Genomic DNA, 27,429 nt, shown 5'->3' with positions numbered 1-27,429 from the left:
CGTTTCAAGCTTTAGCCCTTCGTCATTCGCTCTGACGAAGGGCTAACGCTGGAAACGTGTGATTTTAAAACCCCTTACGGTGGCCAGTTAACGTTATAAACTCAGTAACCAATCACGTTCGAGAATTCTTTTAATGTTTTGATCAAAGGGTTATCGTCACTGAGACCCTCATTTGACCTGTCACGTGACCATATGTTCGTAAACACAAGTCGATATATTTTTATTAGCACTACGGCACGGGCGGCGAAGAGTGTGAGAATTATTGTGCCTAGACTACTAGTAACCTTCGGCAGTATTTGATGCAACTAGATAGAGTCTGAGCCCAAGTGGATGGGGAAGTAATTTTCCTCCTGGCAGTGTTATTTTGGAATTAATTAACTCATCGCGGTTCGTTGATTCCTCTTCAATTTTTGGAACTTTTATTTCCGCTGCATTCTTACATAGCTCCAGTAGTTCTGCCCTTCTCCTACTCTTACCGTTAATCGAAATTTGAATATCTCTTTCTCTTAAAAACTTTTGAAGCTCAGATACTTTCATATCGGCAAAGTAGGCATGGTTCGCTGCCTTGCTGAGACGACTTCTGTTCCCCTCAGCCTCGTCTTGGTGCTAAAAACTAGTTACCAGACTTTCTCGCACTAACAATTCGAAACTTGCCTCATCGTGTTAGATCAGAAGAAATAACTCGAAGACGCGCCTTTCAAGCTAAAAGAAAACTGCAGAACATGCAGAATAGTAATCACTGCGTTATTCAAAATGTACATTGACGAATTTGGTTAAAAAATGAGCTGGTAATGTAGAGTGCGTGACATGTTTTGTCGAGTTCATGAACCCAAAAGGGTGTCGGGTAAAAGGGAGAAAAACGCATGTGCTCGAAGTTTTGGAAATAAATATAACCTTGTGTTTCATTAATCTGGTTGATTTGAGTGTGTAACATTGGCGACCCTGCCAGGACTGGACCGAAGAGGCTTATCATCGACGAAGAACTGCCTTGGGTTGTGAAGGACAAAGTAATTGGCACGCTTGATTGATTCGTCGAGCGCGAGTTGGTTGTGGTCGATTGCTGTCGACGGCGGACTGATCTTGACGTAAAGTGTCGCATTTCTTTTGTGAACGGCTGATTGCACTATTGGTGAGTACGAAAGATTATTTCTTGGAAGTATGATGGACACCGAGAGTCTGCAGATCGAAATTCAGGCCGCGTTGTGTTCCTTGAGCGAGGAAAGGCTTAAAGAAGTTTGTAGTGGGCTGAACATTACTGTACCGCCTGAGAGCAAGGGAAGGTTGGTTTTTATCCGAGCTCTAAATAAATACCTCGAAACGGAAGAATTAGATAATGAGAAGCTCAAAGTGTTGTCGTCATCTCTAAGTATGCAGGGAAAATTTGTACCGGAACAGAAAACGGAACCGCCGAAAGCTTCTGAAAATAGTAAGGCGACCGTCAAAATAGAGCAAAATCCCGCGGTGTCAATTTCAAAATTCAAACGCGACTTCAAGATTTCGGGCCAGATTGGCGACGCGTCGCAAAAGGATCGTTTGAGTTTTTCCTCGCTAGTACATCAAATTGAGAATGGGTTAAAGAACGACTATACAGAGGATGAAATCAAAGAGGCTGTGATAAAAGCGATAAATCCGGCGTTAAGCCTAAGAAGTTATTTGGAGGGTAAGGTAGATTTAACACTGGCCAAATTGAGGAGAATTATGCGTTCTCATTATCAGGAGAGAACAGCAACCGAACTATATCATCAGTTGAGCTCAACTGTCCAACAGCCAAAGGAAAAACCTCAAGAATTCTTGATCCGCCTTCTCGATTTGAAACAGAAGATCTTGTTTGCATCTCAAGAAACTGACTCGGACCTGAAATATGATCCTACCTTAGTACATGGCATGTTTGTCCATAGTTTTTCCCTTGGCCTGCAAAATGAGAATATTAAGATCGAAATGAAGCCCTACTTGGAAAAGAAATTTATAAGCGATGAAGAACTATTCGAGAAATTAAATGTGTGTTTCAGTGACGAACTGGAGCGATCACAGAAATTCGGTTCACAGCTAACCCCCAAGGTAAATACTGTTCAAAAGGGAGGGGACAAGCAGGAGACAAAGAATAATGGGGTGGAGGAAGGTCTCATGAAAGAACTAAGGGAGCTCAAGGCAGAGGTGGCCGCAGTCAAAGAGAGAGTTCGGGCCCCACTCCGGGTTCAAACCCCCCTCACACAACAGCCTATGAGACAACCCCCACGGTGTAGGACCTGCCAACAAAGTGGGAATGGATGGCCGTGCAACCATTGCTTCAGGTGTGGGGCGAGTGGCCATTATGTACGCGAGTGTAATGCCCAATTCAGCCGACGCTCTCCAGCAGAATTCCAGGGAAACGGCCAGAGGTCACGTCCATGGGACAGGGTGTGACCAGGCAAGAAAACAAGTCCCGTTACGTGCAGTGTGGAAAACAAAGCACAGACCATGTACCACTTAACCGCGGCGGAGCCTGTAAGACCAATAGATATTATTCAAAAGAATGTCAAGTAAAATACAGAGCTGTGCATAAACCAGTTTGCATGGCTATACAGGAACTTGAGAAACAGAAAACAGCCGGAGATGATGGCCATGATTTGAACACGACGTTTCCCTGCCACCTGACGCCAAGGCAGCAGCTCGGACTGACAAAAATCGTGGGACGGAGGTGCGTGGTAAAATGCCTAATGCAGGGAAAGGAAGTGGAGGCATTATGGGATACAGGTTCCCAGGTTTGTGTTGTGTCAAGGAAGTGGCAACAAACTCACTTACCGCAGGAGGTGTTAAGAAATGTTGAAGAGTTGTTGGGAGCAGGAGAAGAGCTGAATTTGGAAGCGATGAATGGGACAAACATTCCATTTGACGGTTGGATTGAGATCGGGTTTAAGTTGGCTGGGGACGATACAACTGCTCATGAGCTGACAGTTCCAGTACTGGTGGGACAAAAGGAACAAGAGTACCCAATCATTGGCTTCAATGTTATAGAAGAAATCCTCGCTCAATATGGTGGAAACCACCAAGCGGCAAGTAACATCATTCAGCAGTCATTCCCTTCAATTCATCATACTCGCATAGGTACCCTGATCAATCTGATCCAGTCAAGAACACAGGATACCGGTACTGCAGCTGTTAAAGTCGGAAAGAGAGATGTTATGCTGCCAAAAGGAGAGGCAACGACAGTTAAGTGTCAAACTCACCTCGGACCAGTTCCAGAGGGGATGCCAGTAATATTTGAGCCCAAGGAAGACAGCGAGCTCCCAGACGGACTGGAATTGGGCGAGGAACTTACTAAAATAACCCCGGGAACCTCTAGTCACGTGGCCGTCGTGGTCCAAAACAATACAGACAGAAACATCTTGTTAAAGCGCAGAACAGAATTGGGCCGGATACACCTGGTAAAGTCAGTTCTACCAATTCCAAACACTCCCGACTCGTACTCTCGAGGAGACGAGGATTCTTACCCTGAAGCTACCTCGCATCCTGGTCAGGAACAAGATGGATGGGAGCCACCAGTTGACTTGAGTCAGCTAGAAGACAATGAACAATTGATCGTCCACGAAATGCTACGGCAAGAAGCTGGAGCCTTTGCAAGAAACGACGATGATGTTGGCTGCGTGGAGAACTTGGTGCTGGATATCCAGTTAAAGGACAATGAGCCAGTACAGAAGAACTATATCTCCATCCCCAAGCCACTCTATGGGGAAGTGAAAGAGTACTTAGAAGACTTGATTAATCGAAATTGGATCTGCAAGTCCCGTTCGGCTTACTCCTCACCCATGGTCTGTGTTCGCAAAAAGGATGGAAGTCTGCGACTTTGTATTGATTATCGAGAATTGAACAAGAAAACATATCCAGAACGACAGCCGATTCCCCGTATACAGGATATCTTAAATGGCCTAGGCGGCAACAGATGGTTTACAGTTCTGGACCAAGGGAAGGCCTACCACCAAGGCTTTATGACAGAAGAAAGCCGCCCCCTGACTGCATTCGTGATCCCCTGGGGATTGTATCAATGGAATAGAATACCGTTCGGGCTAATGAATGCACCGGCGGCATTCCAAAGGTGCATGAATGAATGCCTAGATGGCTTACGTGACAACATCTGTATCCCCTACCTGGATGATGTCTTGGTGTATAGTAAAACCTTTGAGCAACACGTTCAGGATGTCCAACAAGTCCTGCGTCGACTGCAGGAACATGGGATAAAGTTAAAGCCATCAAAGTGCAAGCTCTTCCAACGACAAGTTAGATATTTGGGGCGGGTTGTTTCTGGCGATGGCTACTCTCTAGACCCAGAGGACACGGCCGCCGTACACAACTTGGCGAAACAAAAACCAGCAACAGTGGGTGATGTGCGTAAACTGCTGGGGTTCCTGAGTTACTATAGGCAATACATCCAGGATTTCTCACGCATAGCTAAGCCCCTGTACGATCTAATGGCTGGCCCTGATCTATTGGCTAATAATCATAAGGTAACATGGACAGAGGAACATCAGAAGCGGCTTGACATGCTGGTCGACCGACTAACTTCTCCTCCAGTGATGGCATTTCCCGACTTTACGAAGCCATTTGTACTTCACACAGACGCCTCACAAGAGGGACTTGGAGCTGTATTGTATCAAGAACAGGACGGGGAGCTCAGAGTTCTAGGTTATGCCTCTAGGACACTAACTCCAGCAGAGAAAAATTACCACATGCACGCGGGAAAACTGGAGTTCCTTGCCCTCAAATGGGCAGTAACTGAGAAGTTCCGTGATTACTTGTACTACTCCACCTTCTTCACTGTTTACACCGACAACAATCCACTAACTTACATTCTGTCGTCAGCTAAGTTGTCTGCAGTAGGGCACCGGTGGGTGGCAGAACTGACAGATTTTAATTTTAACATCAAGTATCGGCCTGGCAAATCTAACATTGATGCGGATGTACTATCCCGCCTACCGCTAGATTTCAGTGCATACATGGAAACCTGTATTGCAGAAATGGAAAAGGACGCAATTTGTGCAACAAGTCAAGCAGTGATACATCAGGAAACAGACGCCACACCCTGGGTGGCAGCAGTTTCAGCAAGAGTTGGCATTGCTCACGCAGAACCGGGCGTCACAGATTTGGTTTTTCGCCAACTTACTTTAGAAGAAATATTAAGGGCTCAACGGGAAGACCCCGACATCTCACGAATCCTGGCCTACAAGAAACGGGGATATCCCCCACCAGGAGGAGAGCGGAAAAATGAGACTCGTACAACATCTTGCTACTTGAGAGCATGGAATAAACTCCATATATCAGCGGACGGGATTCTGTGGCGCCAAACTAAGAGTCGATTGCAGCTAGTATTACCCACAAAGTTTAAACAGTTGGTTTACCAAGAGCTTCACATTGAAATGGGTCATCTGGGTGCAGATCGAGTGGTGGACCTAGCGAGATCTAGGTTCTATTGGCCTTACATGCAAGAGGAAATCGAGTATTTCATCGCCAACAAGTGTCACTGCATCCAGCAAAAGAAGCCCCAAACCTCCCCTAGAGCACCAATGGAGAGCATTACGACAACTGCCCCTTTTGAGATGGTGTCTATAGACTTTCTTCATTTGGAGAAAAGCCAACGGGGATTTGAATACATTTTGCTGATAGTAGATCACTTCACAAGGTTTGCACAGGCCTACCCAACCCGAAACAAGACAGCACGAACGGTGGCTGAAAAGATTTACAATGACTTTGTACCACGATTCGGATTCCCAGCCCGTATACACAGTGATCAAGGAGGAGAATTTGAGAACAATCTCTTCCATCAACTACATAAGTTGTCTGGCGTTTCCAAGTCTCGCACCAGCCCCTACCACCCTCAAGGGAATGGGCAAGTGGAGAGGATGAACCGCACGCTATTGTCTATGCTGCGAACACTCCCAGATTTGAAGAAACGAAAGTGGGATGAATCACTCAACAAGATGATCCACGCGTACAATTGCACGAAGCATGAGGCGACAGGATACGCTCCGTATTACTTGTTGTTTGGAAGAACACCCCGCCTGCCCATCGACCTGATTTTCAATTTGAATCAAGAGAGTGCAGAGGGAGATTATAACACTTACGTCCAAAACTGGCAGCATGATATGAAGGAGGCATACCGGATAGCTCAACAGAATGCAAAGAAGACTGCCGAGCGCGGCAAGCAATATTACAACAAGAGAGTCTCAGGTGGCGTTCTTCAGCCAGGCGATCGGGTGCTAGTTAGAAATTTAACAGAGCGCGGTGGCCCCGGAAAATTACGATCCCATTGGGAGTGCGCTATCCACGTTGTGGTTAAACGAATGGGGGCTCAAAGCCCAGTCTACAAAGTGAAGCCCGAGAGTGGAGGTGGCCGCGCAAGAGTACTTCACCGGAATTTACTACTGCCTTGTGACGCTTTGGAAGCAGATGCCCCAAATCTGGGATTTGGTACACGACCCCCAAAATCAGCAGTAGAGAAACGACTTTTGTCTGTTTCGGGAAATGACCTACAGAATTCGGGGAAAGATGATGATGATTTCGGTAGTGTGGACCTTGTAGAGGAAATACCTACTGAAGTAAGAACTTCAAACTCAGTGTCTCCAGGACGCGATTTGCCTTCAGAGTCAATTGAGGATTCTGCGACTACTGAGGGCACCAATGGGCCATCCAGCGAAATACAACTTGCAAATGAAGGAAGTGCTGACAATGACGGATCAGAGGGAGAGGATATTGCTGAGCAGGACATGTGGACTCGGCCGCAGCGCCAAAGGAGACCGCCGCAGATCTTAACTTACAACTCCCTGGGAAACCCACAGTACCAGTCGGCTGAGCCAGGATTCAGCAGTTCACGCGTTAACGCCATTCAAGCTCCAGCTATCACAGCTATTCCTCCGGGAACACCCCTGTATTTCTGGGTGTGGCCATGCTGTTTCCAACCTGTCTACTACTCGAGGGCTTGAGAGGAGCCTCTTATAAGACTCAAACATTAAAAAAAAAAAAGAAAATCAAAAGCACACAAGATGCTGAAGGAGACAATATCAAACAACAGTTACAGTAGCTGCAGAGAACCCTGATAAATAGTTTTGTAATATTTAGAAGAACACTTTCATTTTCGGCGGGGGAGTGTGTAGAGTGCGTGACATGTTTTGTCGAGTTCATGAACCCAAAAGGGTGTCGGGTAAAAGGGAGAAAAACGCATGTGCTCGAAGTTTTGGAAATAAATATAACCTTGTGTTTCATTAATCTGGTTGATTTGAGTGTGTAACAGTAAGAGTTGAAGTGCAATGACATTTGACTTCCGCACAAGCATTAAGGTATGTACAGTCTGTTTCGATGGTTTTTCGCTTTTACTTTCGAAAAACCTGTTCTGTTTTTCACTATGGGCAGCAGCATGTTTCATCATCACCATTAGAGTCATATAGCAGCACTGAAACTGAAAATAAAAGTCGCTTGATTGAAAGCATTTAGTTTGTACCCAAGAACCAAACAACAACTTTCGCTTTGGATTTGTTTACTATACAAAATACGTATATAATTTCCCGATCTAGATCAGTGTCCCTTATGGAATGTTCCTTGATCGGCTTATTCAAACTGTGTTTGGAAGTTTTTACTGTTGAATGTCATTATTGTGTGTGAAAGTATGTGCATGTGAAACTAGTACTACTTTAAGTTTTAAAGTACAGGCGAGAGGTAGTACTGCTTTGCTTGAAGGGTTAGCACGGCGAGAAGTCGAGTTCTTCTTTGCTCTCAGTTTTTTCTTATTTTTCTGGCACTTATCTCAACGCATGTGAGTGAAAATACATTGGGAAGCCTTCGGAGTGGCCCTTTCCACTCTCGGTTGAATTCTGGCGGCCACACAAAGGGAATTCCACCTCAAAAGCAGTATGCATGCCTTTGGAAGCATGTCTGCCATCTTGGATCCTTCCCTCGTGGTAAAGGATATTTTGCTTCAAGAGTGCACTACTACTCTGATTTGGAACGTAGTTTTCAACTAATCCCTCTGATTGTTAGCGGCGACATCCAGGGCTCAACACTAACTTTTCAAATTACTAGCCAAGTGGCTAGTGACATCTTAGATGTTTTTAGATGTTACGACAATTTCAGTCTGTTTACTAGGCAAACTGGCTGGTGAGAATTGAAAACCACTAGCCAAAACTGAATTTATACTAGGCTGTGGCTAGTGGGCCACCATTAGTATCGAGCCCTGGACAGCAGTGAAAATCCAGGGCCCAAAAATTGCGCTGTCTTTCTCAAAACTGTCGCTCGCAACCATTGAGCATTAAGTTGTGACCAGTGTGACTCATGGTGCCACATAAAGTGTGGCAAGGTTACTCCAAAGCAGTACAGAGAATTTCAACATATGGATTGCTTTAGCTGCATTTGTCCGCCTTGTTTACTATCAGTTTTTCTCTTTGCTCATACAACATTAAACTCTACGTATATGAGAACGATCCTTCGCAGTAAAGCACTATTTGAGCAATAGTGGAAATCAGACCTGAAAAAAATTTCAGGCCTGTACGGGATTCGAACCACTGACCTCTGCGATACTAGTGCAGCGCTCTACCAATTGAGCTAACAAGCCAACTGGGAGCAGGCCATCGAATTAATTCGATATAAACCCGTAGATGATAAATCAAACAACAACAAACATATGAAACATATGTGTGAACTGCGGTTATGAGACGTATATGAGAACGATCCTTCGATTTTTTTCAGGTCTGATTTCCACTATTGCTCAAATAGTGCTTTACTGCGAAGGATCGTTCTCATATACGTCTCATAACCGCAGTTCACACATATGTTTCATATGTTTGTTGTTGTTTGATTTATCATCTACGGGTTTATATCGAATTAATTTGATGGCCTGCTCCCAGTTGGCTTGTTAGCTTAGATGATACCCTGTTTAGATGATACCCTCAAACTCTAATTCTTCTCATGATTTTAAGCGTAAACTTAGAGCCAAATTACTTGCTGCTTTCCTTTCTCATCACTCTTAGTTTTAACTTTGGCGAACATTTATCAACATTTTAGCTTCCTTAATTTTTCTATTATACTTTTTAATACTGTAATTTTGTAATTTTAGATCATTGTCACCAATAAACCCTCTTTAGGGAGTGTCAATAAAGTTTGTATTGTATTGTACTCTGTTGACTAATATTACTGATGAGATTCATCCCACTCACTGCACAGCAAAGTGAGTTTTAGCCTCCTCTTTTCTTGGCCTTCTTGTGATGAAGAGGTTACTCTGGGAATGTCAACATCCTGCAAAAGCAATTAATATTAGGTTTCCATTCAATATTTGACAGTCTTTTGAAACTTGAACCTCTCTTACTGTTTAATAATTATGACAACAAGTTGGAAGAATGCTATCAGGTCTAAGAGAAAGGCATTAGCAAATTATTACAAGGATAGATCAACCTCCAACTGGGATAAGCTAGTCAAATGTTGTAATAAAGCCACAAGACAGAGACAAAGAGCAATCAAGTCGTATTGGAGGGATAAATCAAATCATCTTAAGGAGAACCCAGCAGACTTCTATAGAACTTTTATGCCATTCTTAAATTCAGAGGCGGGCAAAAACACCAGATAAACCATGTAAGTGAACAAACTCCAACTAACTTCTACTTTCAACACACCACTGCGAAAACTTAAAAACTAGTTTCGTCTACGACCTCGTCAGTTGTTGACAAACAAAAACGTTGTTTCACAACGACGGACAAAAACAGCTCCCAATTAGATCTTAAAGTAGGTGAAGAAATTATCAGGAATCAAGATGAAGTAGCTGAAACCCTGGGCAGCTACTTTGCAACGATATCAGTGGGGAGAATGTTAATTCTCAAACCGAGAGTGATTTCACTAACCACCCTTGAAGTGTCTTAAAAATAGCACAGCATTCTATCCAACATGAAGCTCTTGCATTCAAAACTATTCAAAAAGCAGAAGTTCAACAAGTGATGGAAACACTGCAAGCTAGGAAGGCATCTGGTTATGACTCTATCCCCCCATTTGTGCTAAGAGTTGGAACAGCAGAAATTGCTACCTCACTCACCAATTTATTAAACAGAGGTATATATGAGGAACATTGGCTCCATTTATGGAAAAAGAGAGAATGGGTGCTGGTCTTCAAGCGTGATGATCCCTTACTAAAGGAGAATTATAAACCCATCACTGTCCTCCCTGTGGTGGACAAAGTTTTTAAGCAGATTGTAGCTAAACAGCTAGTGGGGATATTCGACCATCATCTGGAACAGACTCTAACAGCTTATCGCAAAACTCACAGCTGTGAGACCACCCTAATTAATTTAACTGAGCTCTGGAGACTGGCAAGGGACAACAAACAGACTGTGGGAATGTTAACAACTGATATGTCGAAGGCCTTTGACTCGATGCATCCAGCTCTGTTACTAAGTAAACTCAGAGCTTATGGTTTCCAAGAAAGCCTAATCAGACTGTTGTGTAGTTACTTGTGCGACCATTACAACAGAGTGAGTTGGCATCTCAAAAAAGTTCCCAGAGAAGAGTTAACCGTGGCTGTCCCCAAGGTTCAGCATTGGGACCATTATTGTGGAACATCTTCCAAAATGACTTAGCTTATGAAATTGATCAGAACCTCAGCATATATGCTGATGACCATCAGCTTTATGAGATAATGAAAATGTGTCTACAGTTAATCATAGCCTTAATGCAAATGCCACAAAAGCCTCAGTATGGTATGAATCTATAATCTACTCAAGGGGAACCTTTCCAAATATCATACTATGCTAATCACCAGTAAACAAGTAGGCGATGAGTTTGGCGTAAGGGTTCAAGGAACGGACTATATGCATGTATAGCTTTAAGTTATTAGGTGTGACCATCGATAACAAGCTTAATTTTAGTGAACACTTACATATCACATGTAAAAAAGCAAGGCAAAGGATTGGTGTATTGATGAGATTAAAAAATAGTGCCACGGCTGCAAAACTGCAACTTTTCAAAGCTGCAATACTTCCTAGTCTAACTTATTGTCATCCTACATGGCACTTGTGCTGTGTGAGCGACAAAAGGAAACTAGAGCGCATTCAGGAGAGGGGTCTGCGTGCAGTCTTTAGGGATGGTAAATCCAAATACGAGAAGCTGTATGAAAGGAGGCTTCAAGATACAGCATGCTTGAAGCATGGCATGTGTTCTCAGAGCATCAGCAACTTGTTGTCATTAAATAGCACTGGCTACAACTTTAGAGGGGCTGGTTTTCACATACCCAGAATTCATTCGGTAACTTCTGGGAAACATTCATTGAGATATCTAGGACCAAAATTATGGAATAGCTTGTCTAGCAATCTTAGAAATTTACCATCATTGCAATAATTTAAACGACAGATTCATGGTATCAATCTTTCGCTAAAGCTTAAACCTGACTATGAGAACTGCCTATTATGTAGCAATTGACATACATACTGATCTATTTCTTTATATTATTTTATTTATCTATTTATCTATTTATTATTTGTTATATACTCTAGTTAATCTAAATAATGTATTATCTTATTGTAAATATCAAGTGAATTCATTATTATTAATAGTTATCTATTTTTATTTTCTAGTATACTTACCTAGGCTAATTGTTTTAACTTAAAATTGGTTTTATTTCAGTGTCCCCAATTAGTAGAGGGTTTTGTTTACCCTTGACTAAGTGGCTTATAGCTTTTTTTGACACTATGATAAAGTCATGATGATGATGATGATGATGAAAAATGTCGACCAGGCATTCTTAGAATAATATAAAAGTAGTTAATTGCACATAAGTGATTGATATTTCCAATTAGTATAATTTCAGAGCTGAGCAAAGAGTTTCCAGCAATCTGATTGGTCGAGCGGTTCCTTATATGACGCTATATAAACCGCTCCACGCGGTTTATATAAAATGTTAAAATAAAAAGTTAATAAATGTTACTAAAATGTTATGATTTTAGAAATTTCTCTGTTGTTCAGCTCTGAAATTATACTAAAACAATTATTCACCTCAGGCTCAGTGAATATTGTCGAATAATCCCCTTGACTTCGTCTCAGGGATTATTCAACGATATTCACCTCGCCTTCTGCGAATAATTGTTAATTACAAAGACAAACTCGATCCACAAGCGACTGTCTCTTTTCAGCAATGGTGGAAATTAGCTAACACAATATAAGATTTTCCCTTCAAACCTCTGCGATCATTTTCTCTAAGATTATTTAGTTCTTAATTCTCTATGTTACTGTTTTCTGTTGATTTGTTTGTATATGTGTGATTCATTTAGTCACCCCTTTTTCCAGGATTTTGAGGGAAAAACTTAAGATTAAACTAAGGTACAAAAGGTAACAATACTGTACATATGTTATAAAAATTTTGTAAACAGTTGAATAAATAAAAGGAATATTGCTTGAATTATGATTTTAAGTGCATACTGAACATTCTATTATTTCTCTTTGAGGAAAGCCTTGTGTTTCCAATATTTAAAGCTCAGTGGTTTTATTGGCTCTTTGGGCTGCAAAGATCAACATCAACAACATCAACAAAAATTGTGCAATGGAAACATTCAGTATAATGTTATCTGTACTTCTATGTGTTTGAATGCATTTGTGAGTGTTGATTCATTTAAACTGAAAACATACTATTTTGTCAATGCTTGATGTGATGCTATATAAAATTTTCTCTACAACAAGATTTAAATCAGAGTAGGCCATATGCAATTAATTGAACAGTAAATGTCCATGCAGGAGATTGTAAGTGATGTGTGAGAGTACAGTGCAGTCTCATTTTCCTGGTGTTATGAGTTACCAGTTTTTCTAAGCTATAGTGCTTTGCTCAGCAAACTCTGCTATTAGGCACTTCCAGCCAATATTTCTGGTCATTCAAACCTCAGTAAGAAAGCAGATTAATATATAAATAATTAAATAATCCTAAAATTCAATTTTAAAGTGCTGTGTCAATTGTAGAATCAGTAATATGTTTAAGCTGCTTCTTGGCATAAGTCTGAAATGCAGATTCTGGGTATCATTCTACAATCCCTAACTCACTAGAACTATGAAATATTTTCAGTAGAAAAAATAAAGCAATCTCAGTATATTTCATGTAATTTTACTTCTCCGTGAACCCTTTAACCCCTAAGAATGACTATAATTATGATATAAGCATCTAAGTTCTCCTTACAATATCACCCCTGAATCCCACATTAAGGTCACAAGAATAAAGGAAATGATCACCAACTAGAGAAGTTGTTGATTGTATAACAAATTTTCCATCTCAACATCTTAGGAAATGTTGATAAAGTAGTATAGAGAATATGCATGCTGATCTTTAATTCCTTACATCTCGTTAGAATAATTATTTTTCTATTGTCAATTTTAAGGGCGAGGGAGGCATGTTGGGATTCAATATTGCAATGGGTTCCTTTCTGCACAATGGATATTTCTTGTGGATGACTAGAAAGAGTGTAAGGTAATTCCTCTAATTTGCTATTGTTGTTTACTCCAACAAATGTTCATGTAAAAGTTTCCATTCAGTGCATGGCTTTCTTGGCGTTACACCCTTTGGAAATGGTTGAAATTAACTGTGCCTCATTGTTCAAGTTTTCTTTGCTGCAACTTTCCCACTTTTTACATTGATTTATGAAATAATGTTCCATGTTTTACATTTCTATATTTTCCCTTACACTGAACTCATTTCTATTTCTGAACCTTTTAATTTTCTACAACTCACCCATAAATTATTGCCTAGTGAAAGGAAGTGAACATGGTTTGACATTTTAATGTTTTTTCTATTTAGCTGCATTATTCAGTATTAAAGGTCTTCTGTGATGTCTGAGCTACATGTATCAAAGGTAACAATAATGTGATAATTGAATTTTCTTGTAGGACTGTGTAGTTTAATTTTTATCACGAAGAAAAATGCTGCTTAATTAAGAAATGCATATATATCTTTCATTTTCTGTTCAACGGTATACTATCAGACTACATGTACTAGACTTTTAAACTGGAAAACCCAATTATTTGGTTAATGTTTTACAACCAGCAAACAGAATAGTCATTTGCTGGTACATATTGAGTTTCAAAAAGAAAAGAAGTTATTCTTCAAGGAGAACATTATTTGTTACATGCATTGCATGGACAGTTACACCTTATGTAGAAGTCACAAGGTTGATGAAACTTTGAAATGATACATCTCATACATGTACATGCACCTGACTTTGTGACATTAGGAGCAGCCAATTTAGACAGACATTGATGGAATATGTAATTTTACGCATGAATGAGCAATTCCCCAAAGGAAACTTGCAAATTATTTTGAATGCCCTTTCGTTTGCTTTTGCAGGATTTTGACATTCCTAGTGTAGCGTCTACATCACAAGAAGGCCAAGAAAACAGGAAACTAAAAGTCACTTTGCTGAGCAGTGAGTGGAGATCATCAACTGATGGAGACCTGTCAACCATAAACAGGGAGCTTGCCATACAGTTAGCTAAACACTCCAATGTAGAAGTTAGTGTCTTTCTTCCACAATGCAGTGAAGAAGACAGAAACAATGCAGCAAGTCATGATGTTCAGCTGGTTGTTGCTGAAACGCTGCCTGGTATGGATCCACTTGACTGTCTGATGCTTGTCCCAGATGGACATGTCATGGATTGTGTAGTAGGACATGGAGTAACTCTTGGCAAACAAGTGCAGGTTATTAGAAAACATCACCAATGCAAATGGATTCAAGTCATTCACACTGCCCCAGAAGAACTTGGAATGTACAAAAGCATTTCACAGGGCGAACAACTGCAAAAAATAGAAGTTGCATTGTGTGAGAAGGCTGATCAAGTTGTAGCAATTGGACCCAAGCTGACAGATGCTTACAAGCGTTACCTTCGTTGCAGTCAAAAAGAGCAAAATGTTTTTGACCTGACCCCAAGCGTATTCTCTGAATTTTTGAAGGTAAAGCAAGCCACTGAAGAAAGAAGAACATTCAGTGTTTTAGTCATTGGAAGTGGTGACAGCTGTGAAGATTTCATCTTGAAAGGTTATGATCTGGCAGCTCAAGCAATTGCTGAGTTGAAAGATAAATCCTACCAACTCAAGTTTGTTGGTGCACCCAGAGGGAAAGGAGATGAAGTAGCAGATAAGCTTCTTCAGCATGGTATTGATCATAATCAGCTAACTGTTCGCAGCTTCAGTGACAGGAGAGAAGTTTTAGCCAACTTATTCTGTGAGGTGGATCTTGCCATAATGCCATCCAAGACTGAAGGATTTGGAATTAATGCTCTGGAAGCCTTATCAGCAGGTTTACCTGTATTTGTCAGTGGTAATTCAGGATTTGGAGAAGCTCTGAAGGAGGTGCCTTTAGGATCACAGTGTGTGATTGACTCTGAAGATCCTAAAGTCTGGGCAAGGGAAATCAAGGCTGTGCGACAGAAAAAGAGGAGTGTGCGACTTGCAGAAACAAAGATTCTTCGTGAAAAGTACCTTGAGATGTACAGCTGGGAAAAGCCCATTAGAAGTCTTGTAGAGAGGATGTACAGTCTCATATTTGGTAAGCTACAGAAAATGATTTTTGCTGAGAGAAGTGAATTTATTGATATCTACTTCTTACCTACTTGTTCAAAAACTAGGAGCTTTGTAAATTGTTGATCATTTCCATTTGAATCAAAGGTGATACTGAAAGGAGAAATTAGAAGATAGTTAGTGTGATGGGTGAAACGGTTAAAGAGATTTATTTTGTTTAATGATAAAAGTGAGGTGCCTTAAGCCTAGGGAATACATTAAGCCTGTGGTCATCTGCACACCTGCAGGCACATCAGTGGTCATGAAGTGGTTGTTTGCAAGTGTGCATGTCTTAGATAAACTCTTGATGGCTTAGAAAGAAAACAAATAAACAGACAAAGTATAAGTATTGGTGAGTGAATTGCTAGTTTATTACCACCAGATCTTAAAAGAAGCACATTCTGATGATGTCATTTGTAGAGAGTCCAGAGTCCAAGCTTATTTTGCACTATTCAAATTAATACAGTATAAGATGACTTAAAGAACCAGGTGAAGAAGATAATGAGGAGTAGATATCATGCAGGTTTGTACATGTGTGCACAGTGACCAAAGTAGCCGTAGCTTTTGTGTTGGTCACTGTCCCAAATAAGTAAATAGAGAGATCCAAGATACAAGTGTGAGGTAATAATAAATTAGGGTATTAAGAGAATAGTTTTTAATATAAATATATGGAATGAATACTAGACTTATTGATACAATGCAATAATATACTACATTTAGAATTTATAATAAAAAAGAAAAATGGGAGAAAAAAAGAAAAGAAAAGAAAGAAAAGAAAAGGAAGAAAAGAAGGAGAGTAAAAATAAGCTAATTATATATACTACTTCTGCATTGTTCAAGGAGGATGGGAGGCTAAAGAGAAGAGGTTATGAGCTGTTTTCGTTATCATTGGCTTTGTAATAGAAAGGGTTTATAATTTCTTGTAATTTTGCATCTTAAGGTTTAGAAAGCAGACCTGTCATTGCAATAGAAGATGAGAGACCAGCCTCTCCTGTTTTAGGTGATGATCATTCTAAACAATTCAGAAGAAAACCGATTTACTGTGATCAGCATGAAGGTAATAATTCAAGATATTAATTAATGTCAGTCTTGTTGTTCATTTTCAAATGACTCCCGAGCTGGCATGCCTGGTAAAGCTTACCTCTAGCCCATGATATTTTTCCAAACCATGCCTTTGTCTTTCCTTTAATTTTTATTATTGAACTTAAGTGACAGGGCTGTGTCTCTTTCAGCTTTAAAAGGCTCCTCTGGTGGTCAGTCATCTCATTCTTCTATGAAATATGGACAGTGTCCTCTTCCTTCGACCTCTGCCACTCAAGACAAACTTGTTCAAGAGGGAGGTCACACTGAAAGTTAATGAAATTTGTGGTGAATAGTTATTACTACGCTTAAACTTTTCTTGTAAAGCATTGTTTATTATTATTATTATTATTATTATTATTATTATTACTATTATTGTATTTGCTTTTCTTATAAAGGCCTTGTCCTCAGAGACATAAACTTGACATTTTTTTTTTGCATATGATTTAACAGTGAAATCATGTGATGGGGTTGTAATTAACTGATGTGATGTTTGTTTTAACTTTAAAAGGCTCTTCTGGTAGTCACTCCTCAAATTCATATATGGAATGTGGGCCAAGTCCTTTTCCCACAGCCTCTGTGACTCAAGAAAAACCTGGTCAACAGAGAAAATAATTGCACTCAAGGTTAGTGAAATCAATGGTAAAGATGTGGTTATAGAATTTGGATTCTTTATCTCAATAAGAAATATTATTGTCGACCAAATTAAAGTAACTGTTGTAGATGAAGCTCAGCTTCCTTTTTTTGGGTGTACTGAGCTGTAGTAACTGGAGTAGATGTTTTATTTTACATGTAGATGCCTATACGTGTACATGCACTGTAAGCGTTTAAATTTGGTTGTTTTGAGAAAGTTGATGGGATTCAGTTTTATCTCTTGATGTTTCTAAAGGAAAAGATGAATGGACAAAATTGAAGAAAATGAAGTTATAACTTCAAATTGCACAATTAGAATCTTTCTGTCAACTATTAATATTCTCAATTAAAAAGTACCAGTTGACAAATATTAAATGTTGACAGAAACATTCTAATCGTGTAATTTTTCTTTTTTGCACCTTTATGTCCAGAAAGCAGACCACTTATTTCAACTGGAGATAAGAGGCCATCTTCTTCTGATTTTCTTGATCATCATTCCAAACGATTTAAAAGAAAACTGATTAAATATGATCACCTTGAAGGTAACATCAAGATATTTAGTGATGCCAATAAATTAGTTCATTTTCAAATGACTCTCACATCCCACACTTGCTTACTTTGTAAAGCTCGCTAGTGCTGTACATAATATAATTATAATATTTTTCAAAACTATCCCCTTAACCGACAGGGCTGTAATTAACTGATACTATGTCTGTTTTGGGTCTAAGGCTCCTCTGGTGGTTACTCATCTCATTTACCAACTGAATATGGACAGTTTTCTCTTCCTTCAGCCTCTGTGACTCAAGGCAATCCTGTTCAAGAGAAAAATCACACTCAGGGCTAGTGACATTTACAGCAAGGTGTTATTATTATACTTTGGATTCTTCATGCAAAGCATTGTCTATTAATTCGTTATCATTATTATTATTGTATATTCTATTATTACGTTTTTTTCATGAAACCTAAACTTTTCAGCTTTTGTGTAGGTATTGTCTCTTTAGATTATGACTCTGAATCTGAGGCGGATCCAGGGGTGGTTCGCGTGGCTCGGTTGAATCCCTTAATTGTCCCGCAAAATGCTGGAAATCATGTTTCCGAAGACCTAATTTTCAAAATCTCCTGGGGGAGCATGCTCTCGGACAATTCTCCTTTGACTAAATCGTGGATCCGCCCCAGTGAATGTATGAAAATCATTTATGTGAACCGCAGTTTAAGAGATGATTGTGAAAGCGATCTTTGCAGTAATGGACACTACTTAAGCAGTAGTGAAAATAAAGCTTGAAAAATCACTCAGGCCTGTACGAGACTTGAACTCATGACCTCTGCAATGCCGGTGTAGTGCAAATATTCATAGTTATAGAAACTCTTTACGGTGGCCAATTTACATTATAAACTCAGTTGATAAAACCAAAATAATTTTGTATCAAAATGTATTAATACGTATTTAATACCGCAGTTCAAAATATATGAACTTCATATCTACATTGTAAAACGTATTGATCTTCTCCATGAACCAAACATGAACTGATTGGAGTAGACGACGAGGCTGATATTTCTGGGGACAAAAAAGGATTTGTGATAGCTACAGGATCCGTCGGCTGTCTCCCTTATTATTCCCATACACCCCTTCCATACTTATCCTTGTGTTGGTGATACATAACAACTAACCTATATTACCTCGTAAACATTAATTAAGCAGTTGTTGGATGACACTGAAAATGATGGCGAGAAATTTCACAACCTTGTGTGAAAAACCTTGTAACTCTACGACAACAATAACAACAACAACAGCAACAACAACTTTATTTGCACCCCTGAATTAAATTAAATTTACAAAAAAGTAATAAAACAAATAAAATAAAGTGCATGGCTGCCCAAAATAACCACCAGGCTAATATAATTGAACAGCCATCCTTAAGATTTTAAATACTGTAATGACTAACGGTGTCAGGTACTTAAGACTTCTTAAAGTAACACGTATAACAAACACAGAAACACACAAACAAAAACTAGTTACAAGCTAAAAATACAAATTAGCGAAGATAAGCAGGAAAATACAGTTTGTTAGGCAGATTAACTAACCGAAGAAAGAAAGTGTGTGGTATAATTAAGTCAGTTAGTAACTTGCAAGAATACTTGATTTTAACTTCTTCTTAAATTGTTTAAGTGATAGAAGCTTAATGTCATCACTGATTGCATTCCAAACCTTAGCGCCATGATATCTAATATTAAAAATACCATAGTTTGTTCTTGTCTTTGGCAGAGATAAAGTCGTTCTAGAGGAAAGCCTTTTCAGGGTCCGAAATTAACTTATTCCTAAGGGAGCCAACTGGCGACTAACCTAAAATTTTGGTCGCCAGATGGACGGGTTTGGTCGCCAAAACTAATTGTTTGTTTCCTTTTTTTCTGGTTTCTTGCTTGCATCGCCACGATCGCGGCTTCGCCGCTGAATTTGCCGCAAACTAAAGAAAACAATCCCTCTGGAACCCATGGTATAACTTACCTTTACCGTGGCCGGTAGGGACGTACGTTATTTACACAAAACACATGCAAACTTAATAATTTGCGGACAAACTTAACAAAAAGCCAGCAAACTTAATTAAATGCGCGCAAACTGTAAAAAGCGCTCACAAACTAAATAAAGGACATGCAAACTTAGTAAAATGCGTACAAATTTTATGACAGGCAAGCAAATTTTAAAAATAGCACGCAAAGTTAAAATGAAACGCTTTCAAACTAAAAATGAAACGCGTACAAAGTTAAAATTAAAAACACAAACTTAAAATGAGACACCCAAAGTTAATAAAACGCGCACAAACTTAATATGAGACGAACAAACTGAAAATGAAATGCACACCAACTTGAAATGAAACGCCTGCAAACTTAGGAGTAAACACGCACGCAAACTTAAAGTAGAACGTACGTGTTCGTATTTTTTTAAGTTTGTGTACGTTCTATATTAAGTTTGCGTGCGTCTTTATTCTCAAGTTTTATTCTCATTTTTGTTTGTCTCAATTTAAGTTCGAGCGCGTTTCATTAAGTTTGCGTGTCTCACTTTAAGTCTGCGCGCGTTTTATTAAGTTTGCGTGTCTCATTTTCAGTTTGTGTTTTTCATTTTAACTTTGTATGCGTTTCATTTTTGGTTTGTATGTGTTTCACTTTGACGTTGCGTGCTATTTTTAAAGTTTGCGTGCTTGTCATAAAGTTTGTACGCGTTATTTTGTAAAGTTTGCATGCCCTTTATTAATAATAATAATAATAATAATAATAGTTAATAATAATAAAGTATTTATACAGCGCTAGTTTCCTCAAAGTTTAAAAGCGCTTAACAAGAGTGACACAATTGTAAAATTAGAAAAAGGCTTTTTTAAAAAGAAAAGTTTTAAGTTTGTTTTTAAAAACGAACACTGATGAGCTGTCCATGATATCAGACGGCAAAGCGTTCCAGAGTGTGGGGGCAGGTACAGAAAAAGATCTTGCACCGTATGTCTTCAAATTAAAATGAGGAATCACAAGGAGATTCTTAGATGATGAACACAGTTGACGAGCTGGAACGTAATGTGTGAGTAGATCACGAATGTACGATGGTGCAAGATTGTTAAGAGCTTTGTACGTGATGAGTAGAATTTTAAACACAATGCGATAATGTATCAGAAGCCAGTGAAGATTTATTAGAATAGGCGTAATGTGTTCATGTTTTCTTGAAAGTGAGATGAGACGAGCAGCGGCGTTCTGGACGTGCTGTAACTTTTTTACTTGGTAGTTCGGTAGTCCATCGAGTAATGAATTACAATAATCCAATTTTGAAGATACAAATGCATGAACAAGTATTTCAGTGGTGGTTAAGTTTGTCCGCGCTTTTTACAGTTTGCGTGCATTTAATTAAGTTGGCTGGCTTTTAGTTAAGTTTGTCCGCCAATTATTAAGTTTGCATGTGTTTTGGGTAAATAACGTACGTAATCTGTCCATACCGGCCACGGTATACCTTAATTTATAGTAAAGCACAAAATTTAACCTTTCAACAAAATGTTTTCATTTAACGCAATATACATACTTCACAAAAGCCGTGTAACGGTAACAGAGTCCTACATCTCAATGGGCGTGATTGTCCGTTCGAAGAACGTTCTTGTGAAGGCTTCGGGTGTCTTTCTCTTATTATTTCCATTTAGTTGGAACTATGCTGGTACCCTGTTAAGTTCTGTGTATAAGACATATGGGGGCCCTCTTTCTATACCTAGATTCAACTAAGAGTGCTTCGTTGAAACGGAACGAAAACGCAACGACGATCAATGTGCTTGTGCCAGGCCCTCACACTCTTATTGCTCGAACCGGTATTTAAGTAAACTATTGAGGACCAGGCGGTGTGCTCACTGGGATCACGCTGATTCATGGGTGAAATTTGAAATCTAAGTCATTTGCATGCAGACGCCGTGGGGTAAACATCTCTTCGGGGCTAGCTGATTGAATGCGTAATGGGAATCAACTGTCTCTGGCCTTTTCTGGAAAAAATCAGCAGAAAAGTCAATTTGCGTGAATTTTCTGGCCAAACTGCGGCTATCGATGCTTCTTGTTGGATACATAAGGCTTTGTATTTGTCCATAAGTGAACGTGGAAATCGAGAGAGGTGAGAAATTTTAGTGATGATCCTTTTACTTCGTTTAGGAAGGTGTTTTTTCGATTATAAAAGTCTAGTATGTTTTGTTTTCAATTGAAGATTTGATAGTATATTTCAAAGCTTTCTACGGACGGTGATGAGCGCCGGCGTAAGGCCGTTTGTTGTCTTTGATCGCCATATTTCCCTAAAAGTTAACCATGTTCAAATGGTTATATCTGAAGATGCACTGGGGAGCGTTGGGGAGCGTTTATATACAGGGTTAGAACGAAGATCAAAAAAGCCTTTTACACCTTTTTTATCATTCAAAGTAACAGAGGTAAGAAATTCTAAGCTTTTAAGAAAAGGTGTCAATTTCACAGTAAAATAGCGTAGATAAAATGGGCTATTAAAAACAGAAGAGCATTTTTTGTTTGAACCCAAAAACCATGTTTTTTAACTGTTGGGAAGTTGAAAGAGACATTTCGGCAAAAAAACGAAAGAGATACATTCTGTTTTAGGTCGAAAATGCTCTCCGAAACTCACCAACTTAACAAGTTTTCGCCGCCATCTTGAAAATTGTACATTCACAATGCATCGCAATCCCAGTGCGCACACCGCCTGATGGAGGACTAAGCGCATGTGATTCTGCCGACGCTTTCGATCTCGTCACGGATTTTGTCCGCGATATCCGTATTGAAAGAAGCCGCTGAAACAATATGGCGCTAGGTAAATATGGCGATCGTCGCTTCGTTTTACTACAGTTATCCACGGGAGCTTTAAGTTTTCTTTTCCTTTTACCTTGGAATTTCAAATGCCGAGGGGACAAAATGTTAGTCGCCTCCTGGCGACCAGTTCTAAAATTCTGGTCGCCAACACCTAATTTTTGGTCGCATTGGCGACCAGTCGGTCGCAATTTCGGACCCTGCTTGTATTATAATTATGAGTTTCTTTTACTGAAGTGAAAAAAACATTAAAATTAGTGGGAAGAAGTTGGTTTTTAAATTTATACATAAAAATCGCAATGTGGACAGTTACTTCATCAAATAATTTGATAACATTTAAATCTTTGAAAAGTGGGCTTGTATGCTCTAAGAAGCTAATGATTTTCGTCAGCCTTTGGTTTCGGTTAATAATTTGCTTCCAAGACACCGATAATCGCAACGTTTTGCGTCAATAGGGTCTAGCACTATTTAATGTTTTTTGTTTTTGTCTTTTTTTGTGTGATTATTTCACTATCTGACAGCCTTGAGAATTGGCATTAGGGCTGGTTTCAACTGGCAACATTGGGGTTGTGGTCGGAATCGTAAGAACGTTTGCAATCGGTGAATAATCGAAATTCGGAGCCGTAAGTAGAGTCGTTAGCTAGATAGAGTCGCAGCGAGAAGAATCAGAACAGGTTTGTTTTCTTCCGATTTCGCCTATGACTGCGACGCTGACGATCCGTTAAAAACTAAATTGTCGGAGTCAGAAAAAGCAGCGGAAGAACCAGCATATCATAATGCTAGTTCCCCGGCCATCCGAAGGCTTACGGCGTGAACAATCCATGTTTTCACTGCGGTGGATCACGGTTTGTAATTTCTGTCCGTCATTCATGAGGTGGCTTATACCGATGTTCTAGCACGTGTATCATCCACCTGAATTTATGCATGGGTTGTATGTTGAAAACACGTTATTCAACTGAGGTAGGGGGTCTGATGCACGCCAGGGCTCCCCCTCCCCCTCTAGCAACGCCCTCGCACACATCTCTCCCTAGCATGCTCCACTTCATCCAGTAATTATAATTTGTTTGCGGGTAAAACAGTACTTCTACTCGTCAGTCTTCTTTTGGTAGGACATGACAATATCAACAATCTTTATTTGTGCTCGTTAGAAATAATATGGAAAAATCTAATGAGAAATTGAATGACATTCAGTCTAAAGAACTTTGTTAAAATCACAAACTTTCTAACAATCAGTAAGAAGACACAATTATCACAGTTATAGAGAGGGACAACATATGATTGAGAGGGTTAAATTTCTCTGTTGAGACAACCTTGCTCTTATAAAAGGAAGTATTTCTTGGGGGAACGGGTTAAGGAATGAGTTATTTAAATAAGTAGTAAATTACTAAGAAAAAATTGTAATTATTAGGTTAACACAACAGCGTGTGATTCGATTTTTCAGATTACCCGGAGCAACTTGTAGAGCTGATCAGACGAGAGTACGAGGGTGCTGTATTGTTTCCCTTCCCTTGGTGTGAGGATGAATTGGAATTCGAACTGGCCAAGATCTTTACAAGACTAAAGATCGTTTCCCGTGAGAAAGAACGAAAGAGGTTAACAGATGACCTCGTCAAAATGACTGAGGTCTTTAGAGCACTCAAAAAATGTGACTGCAAATGTGAATGCGAATGTAAAGGTAAGAAACCAAGAGTGGTGTTGATCGAGGGGCCACCTGGGATGGGCAAAACCACCTACTGTCAGAAGCTTGCATATGATTGGTCTGTGGGGGAAATTACAACTGAACCTTCTTTTCCTGAAGTGGACATGTTCCTTAGGCTGACGTGTCGGGATATGAAGACTGCGAACATTGAGGATGCTATTGATGATCAGCTATTACCAATTGATGTAGACAAGAAAGACAAGGAAAAGTTCTTCCATTTCATTCGCCACAATCAAACTAGAATCTTGTTGGTGCTTGACGGATTGGATGAATTACCGAAGAAGCTGTTCGAAGAATTTATGCCTTTGATTACAGGGAGAGTATTTCCTTTGACCTACGTCATGTTAACAGCTCGACACGAAGCTGGAATGAAAGTTCGGCGACACTGTGACGCGCTGTTTGAGATTGTGGGCTACACCAAAGAAGACGCAGACGATTATATTACTAAGTACTTTAGCGGCCACGAGAAACCGATTCTTGGTAAGAAACTAATCATGGAAATAGACAGGGACTCACAGCTTAGAGAATTGACTGCCAGTGCGCTTAACACAGCTCTTCTATGTCTTGTTTTTGAAGATACAGGCGGAGTATTACCTTACAACAGAACCATGTTGTATTTTGAACTTGTCAGCTGTGTTCTTAGAAGATATTGTTCAAGAAGACAAATCTCTTTGGACGACAAAGATCCCGTAAAAAAGTACACAGAGCAGCTAAATCAGCTAGGAGAGCTGGCTCTCGAAGCTCTGCTCAAAGATCAATTATCTTTCACTTTTGAAGAGCTGAAAAGTCATTCAACCGAATTCCTTGAGCTTGGATTTCTTTCTCGACAGCCTAGTGCAAGCAGAATTAAACCGAAGCCATCGTACGCATTTATCCACAAGACTTTTCAGGAATATTTCGCCTCGTTCCACCTGGCGCATGAATTGCTAACTACTGAAAGGGACAAAGCCGCCCTGCTGGCACAGCTTACTCCAGTTGATAAGTACTGGCAGATATGGAAGTTTCTCATCACAATGGCTGCAAGTAAAAGTGATGATACAGCTGCTTTCCTGGTTTCCAGTATATGCGCTGCCTTTCCGCATCGAAAACCAGGTCAATTCTTTTACCGTCCTTATGTACAGCAAGCAAAAGACAGGGATGACAAACCAGTGTTGTTCACTCTTCCCTATAAATACGACGATGTCTGCAGAGATGCTAAGTATTATTGGGAACCACTTAATCGGGGGATGCCTTTTCCAGTCGGCAGGGAGTCTTTCGTAGTGAAAACAATTGCAGCTATTGCTCAATGTGAACATCCTAATACTGGAATCAAACCCTACCAAATCAAGATGGCCGGTGCACTCGCACGCTGTTTTCCAATGGATGAAATAACAGTGAATGGTCATTACTTTACCTTGAACTCTCAATTTTTTGTTATGTTCGAATTTCTTAATGGCAACTGCAAACTGAACAAATTAACTTGGGAACTCAATGTATCAGCTGCAGCAGCACTTGTAAGTGTTCTTAAAGCATGTCATACTCTGAAGCACTTACGTTTGACGAACGGCTCGTACATCACATCAATTACTCCAGCTCTTCAGGCCAATCACACGGTAACGCATTTAGATATGCGTGAAGCTGGAGTTGGTGATGTGGAAGCCGAAGCACTCGGAAGAGTTCTGCAGTCAAATCACACATTGACTCATTTGTGCTTAGCTGATAATAAGATCTCACATATCGGAGTTGAAGCCTTAGCAGAAGCTTTAAAGTTCAATAGAGTATTGGAGGACTTGAATATCGCACGGAATAACATTGGTAATGAGGGAGCCGTAGCACTTTCTCAAGCTTTGGTGTCTAACCGAAAATTAAGGTGCTTAAATTTTTGTACTGAATATCTTTATGGGCCTTTTGTTGATGAAAGGTTAAAAGATATTCATGAACAACGTGTTAGTGACTTATCATTAGCTGAGCTTGGAAAGGCTATTCAGTCAAACTATTCTCTGACTCATCTATACGTGGGGTGTGCGCAATTTCTTCCAAATTTCTTGAGTATGGTGTATTCCAAAGTTATAATGCCTTTTTTTGGTGATTCATCAGCAAAAGCGTTTTCAAAGGCTCTTCAGTCAGGTGACACTCAGCTGGCCCGTTTAGCTCTAAACCATATCTCAATCAGCTCACCTTGTGTTATAATCCTAGCAGAGGGTCTCAGGGTCAATGGTACTCTTGAACGTCTAGATTTAAGTCAAAACCGCATTGACTGTTCAGGTGCAGTAGCTCTTGCGCAGGCGCTGAAAACAAATCAGACCCTGACGCATTTGCAGCTGAGAGAAAACTTTATCAGCGATGACGGGGCTAAAGAATTTGTAGAGGTTCTTCAGCGCAACAAGACTTTGATGTTTTTAGGCTTGATACAAAATCCGATGACTAAGTCAGGAAGAGATCTCTTCGAGGTTTTGGGCGGCCGATTGGAACCGGACGAATGTAGGTCCGTTGTTTTCACCCCCGGCGTAAAGTGGATTAGGAATTCATGAACATTACCTGCCCGTAGAATTTGTCTCGCTGTTATGAGTAGGTCCAAACAGGACTAAATGAAATATTAGAATTTTGGAACTTCATGCGAGCTGTCCTCATTTTTTTTTCAGACTTCTTGCTCCAGCAGTCTGGGTTTTTGTATCATTACAGAGCGAGAGCGTTCAGAAATACTAGTGTGTATTTGAAGAGAGTCGTTCAGTTGTAGAGAAATTTTTAGTTGTGAGATGTAAGTTATCCGAGATTTCTTTGGTTTTCGTCTACTACATTGTGTGATTATTTCAGAAATCTCGCGCCACTTGTTAAACCAATCAGATACAAAACTAAATAACCAACCGCGACTTAGTCACTCGCATTATCCCGCGCTTCTGGCAGTTTGCTTGTTTGTACTTTGAGTTCTCATTGGATATAAGAGAACTATAAAAAGTTTTGACTCATTGACCGGCTGTAGACTGTTTTAAAAGTAAGAATTCAAGACTTTTTCATTGATCCTATTCATCAAATCAAAGCTGACGTGGTTTGAACCCGTTGAGGAGGGGGGGGGGGGAAATTGATTTTGAATGATCCTTTTCGTTCACGCCAATTACCTCTAGCAAAAACGACGGCAGGCGGCATCTTTCTCTACAATGCGTTGCTTTGGGGTACCAGATTTCTCTTTAGA

At 39.9% G+C, this 27,429-nt stretch overlaps 1 protein-coding gene across 1 annotated transcript; it reads left to right on the top strand.

The window, feature by feature from the left end:
• Nucleotides 1-619: 619 nt before the first annotated feature.
• On the top strand, nt 620-27,207 carry LOC111346169 (uncharacterized). The gene is given in 13 exon segments (XM_088728639.1): nt 620-793; nt 7,266-7,307; nt 13,362-13,450; nt 13,778-13,832; nt 14,324-15,521; nt 16,473-16,532; nt 16,765-16,884; nt 17,124-17,224; nt 17,226-17,238; nt 17,677-17,787; nt 17,974-18,088; nt 18,221-18,295; nt 23,989-27,207. Coding segments are annotated over 10 exon segments (4,599 nt in total). The 5' UTR covers nt 620-793; nt 7,266-7,307; nt 13,362-13,450; nt 13,778-13,808; the 3' UTR covers nt 26,771-27,207.
• The last annotated feature ends 222 nt before the right edge of the window (nt 27,208-27,429 follow it).

This window comes from Stylophora pistillata, chromosome 7 (assembly GCF_964205215.1).
Source record: "Stylophora pistillata chromosome 7, jaStyPist1.2, whole genome shotgun sequence".
NCBI lineage: Eukaryota > Metazoa > Cnidaria > Anthozoa > Scleractinia > Pocilloporidae > Stylophora > Stylophora pistillata.
Note: the sequence above shows the minus strand (reverse complement) of the source record. Positions and strands in the feature narration are given on the sequence as shown.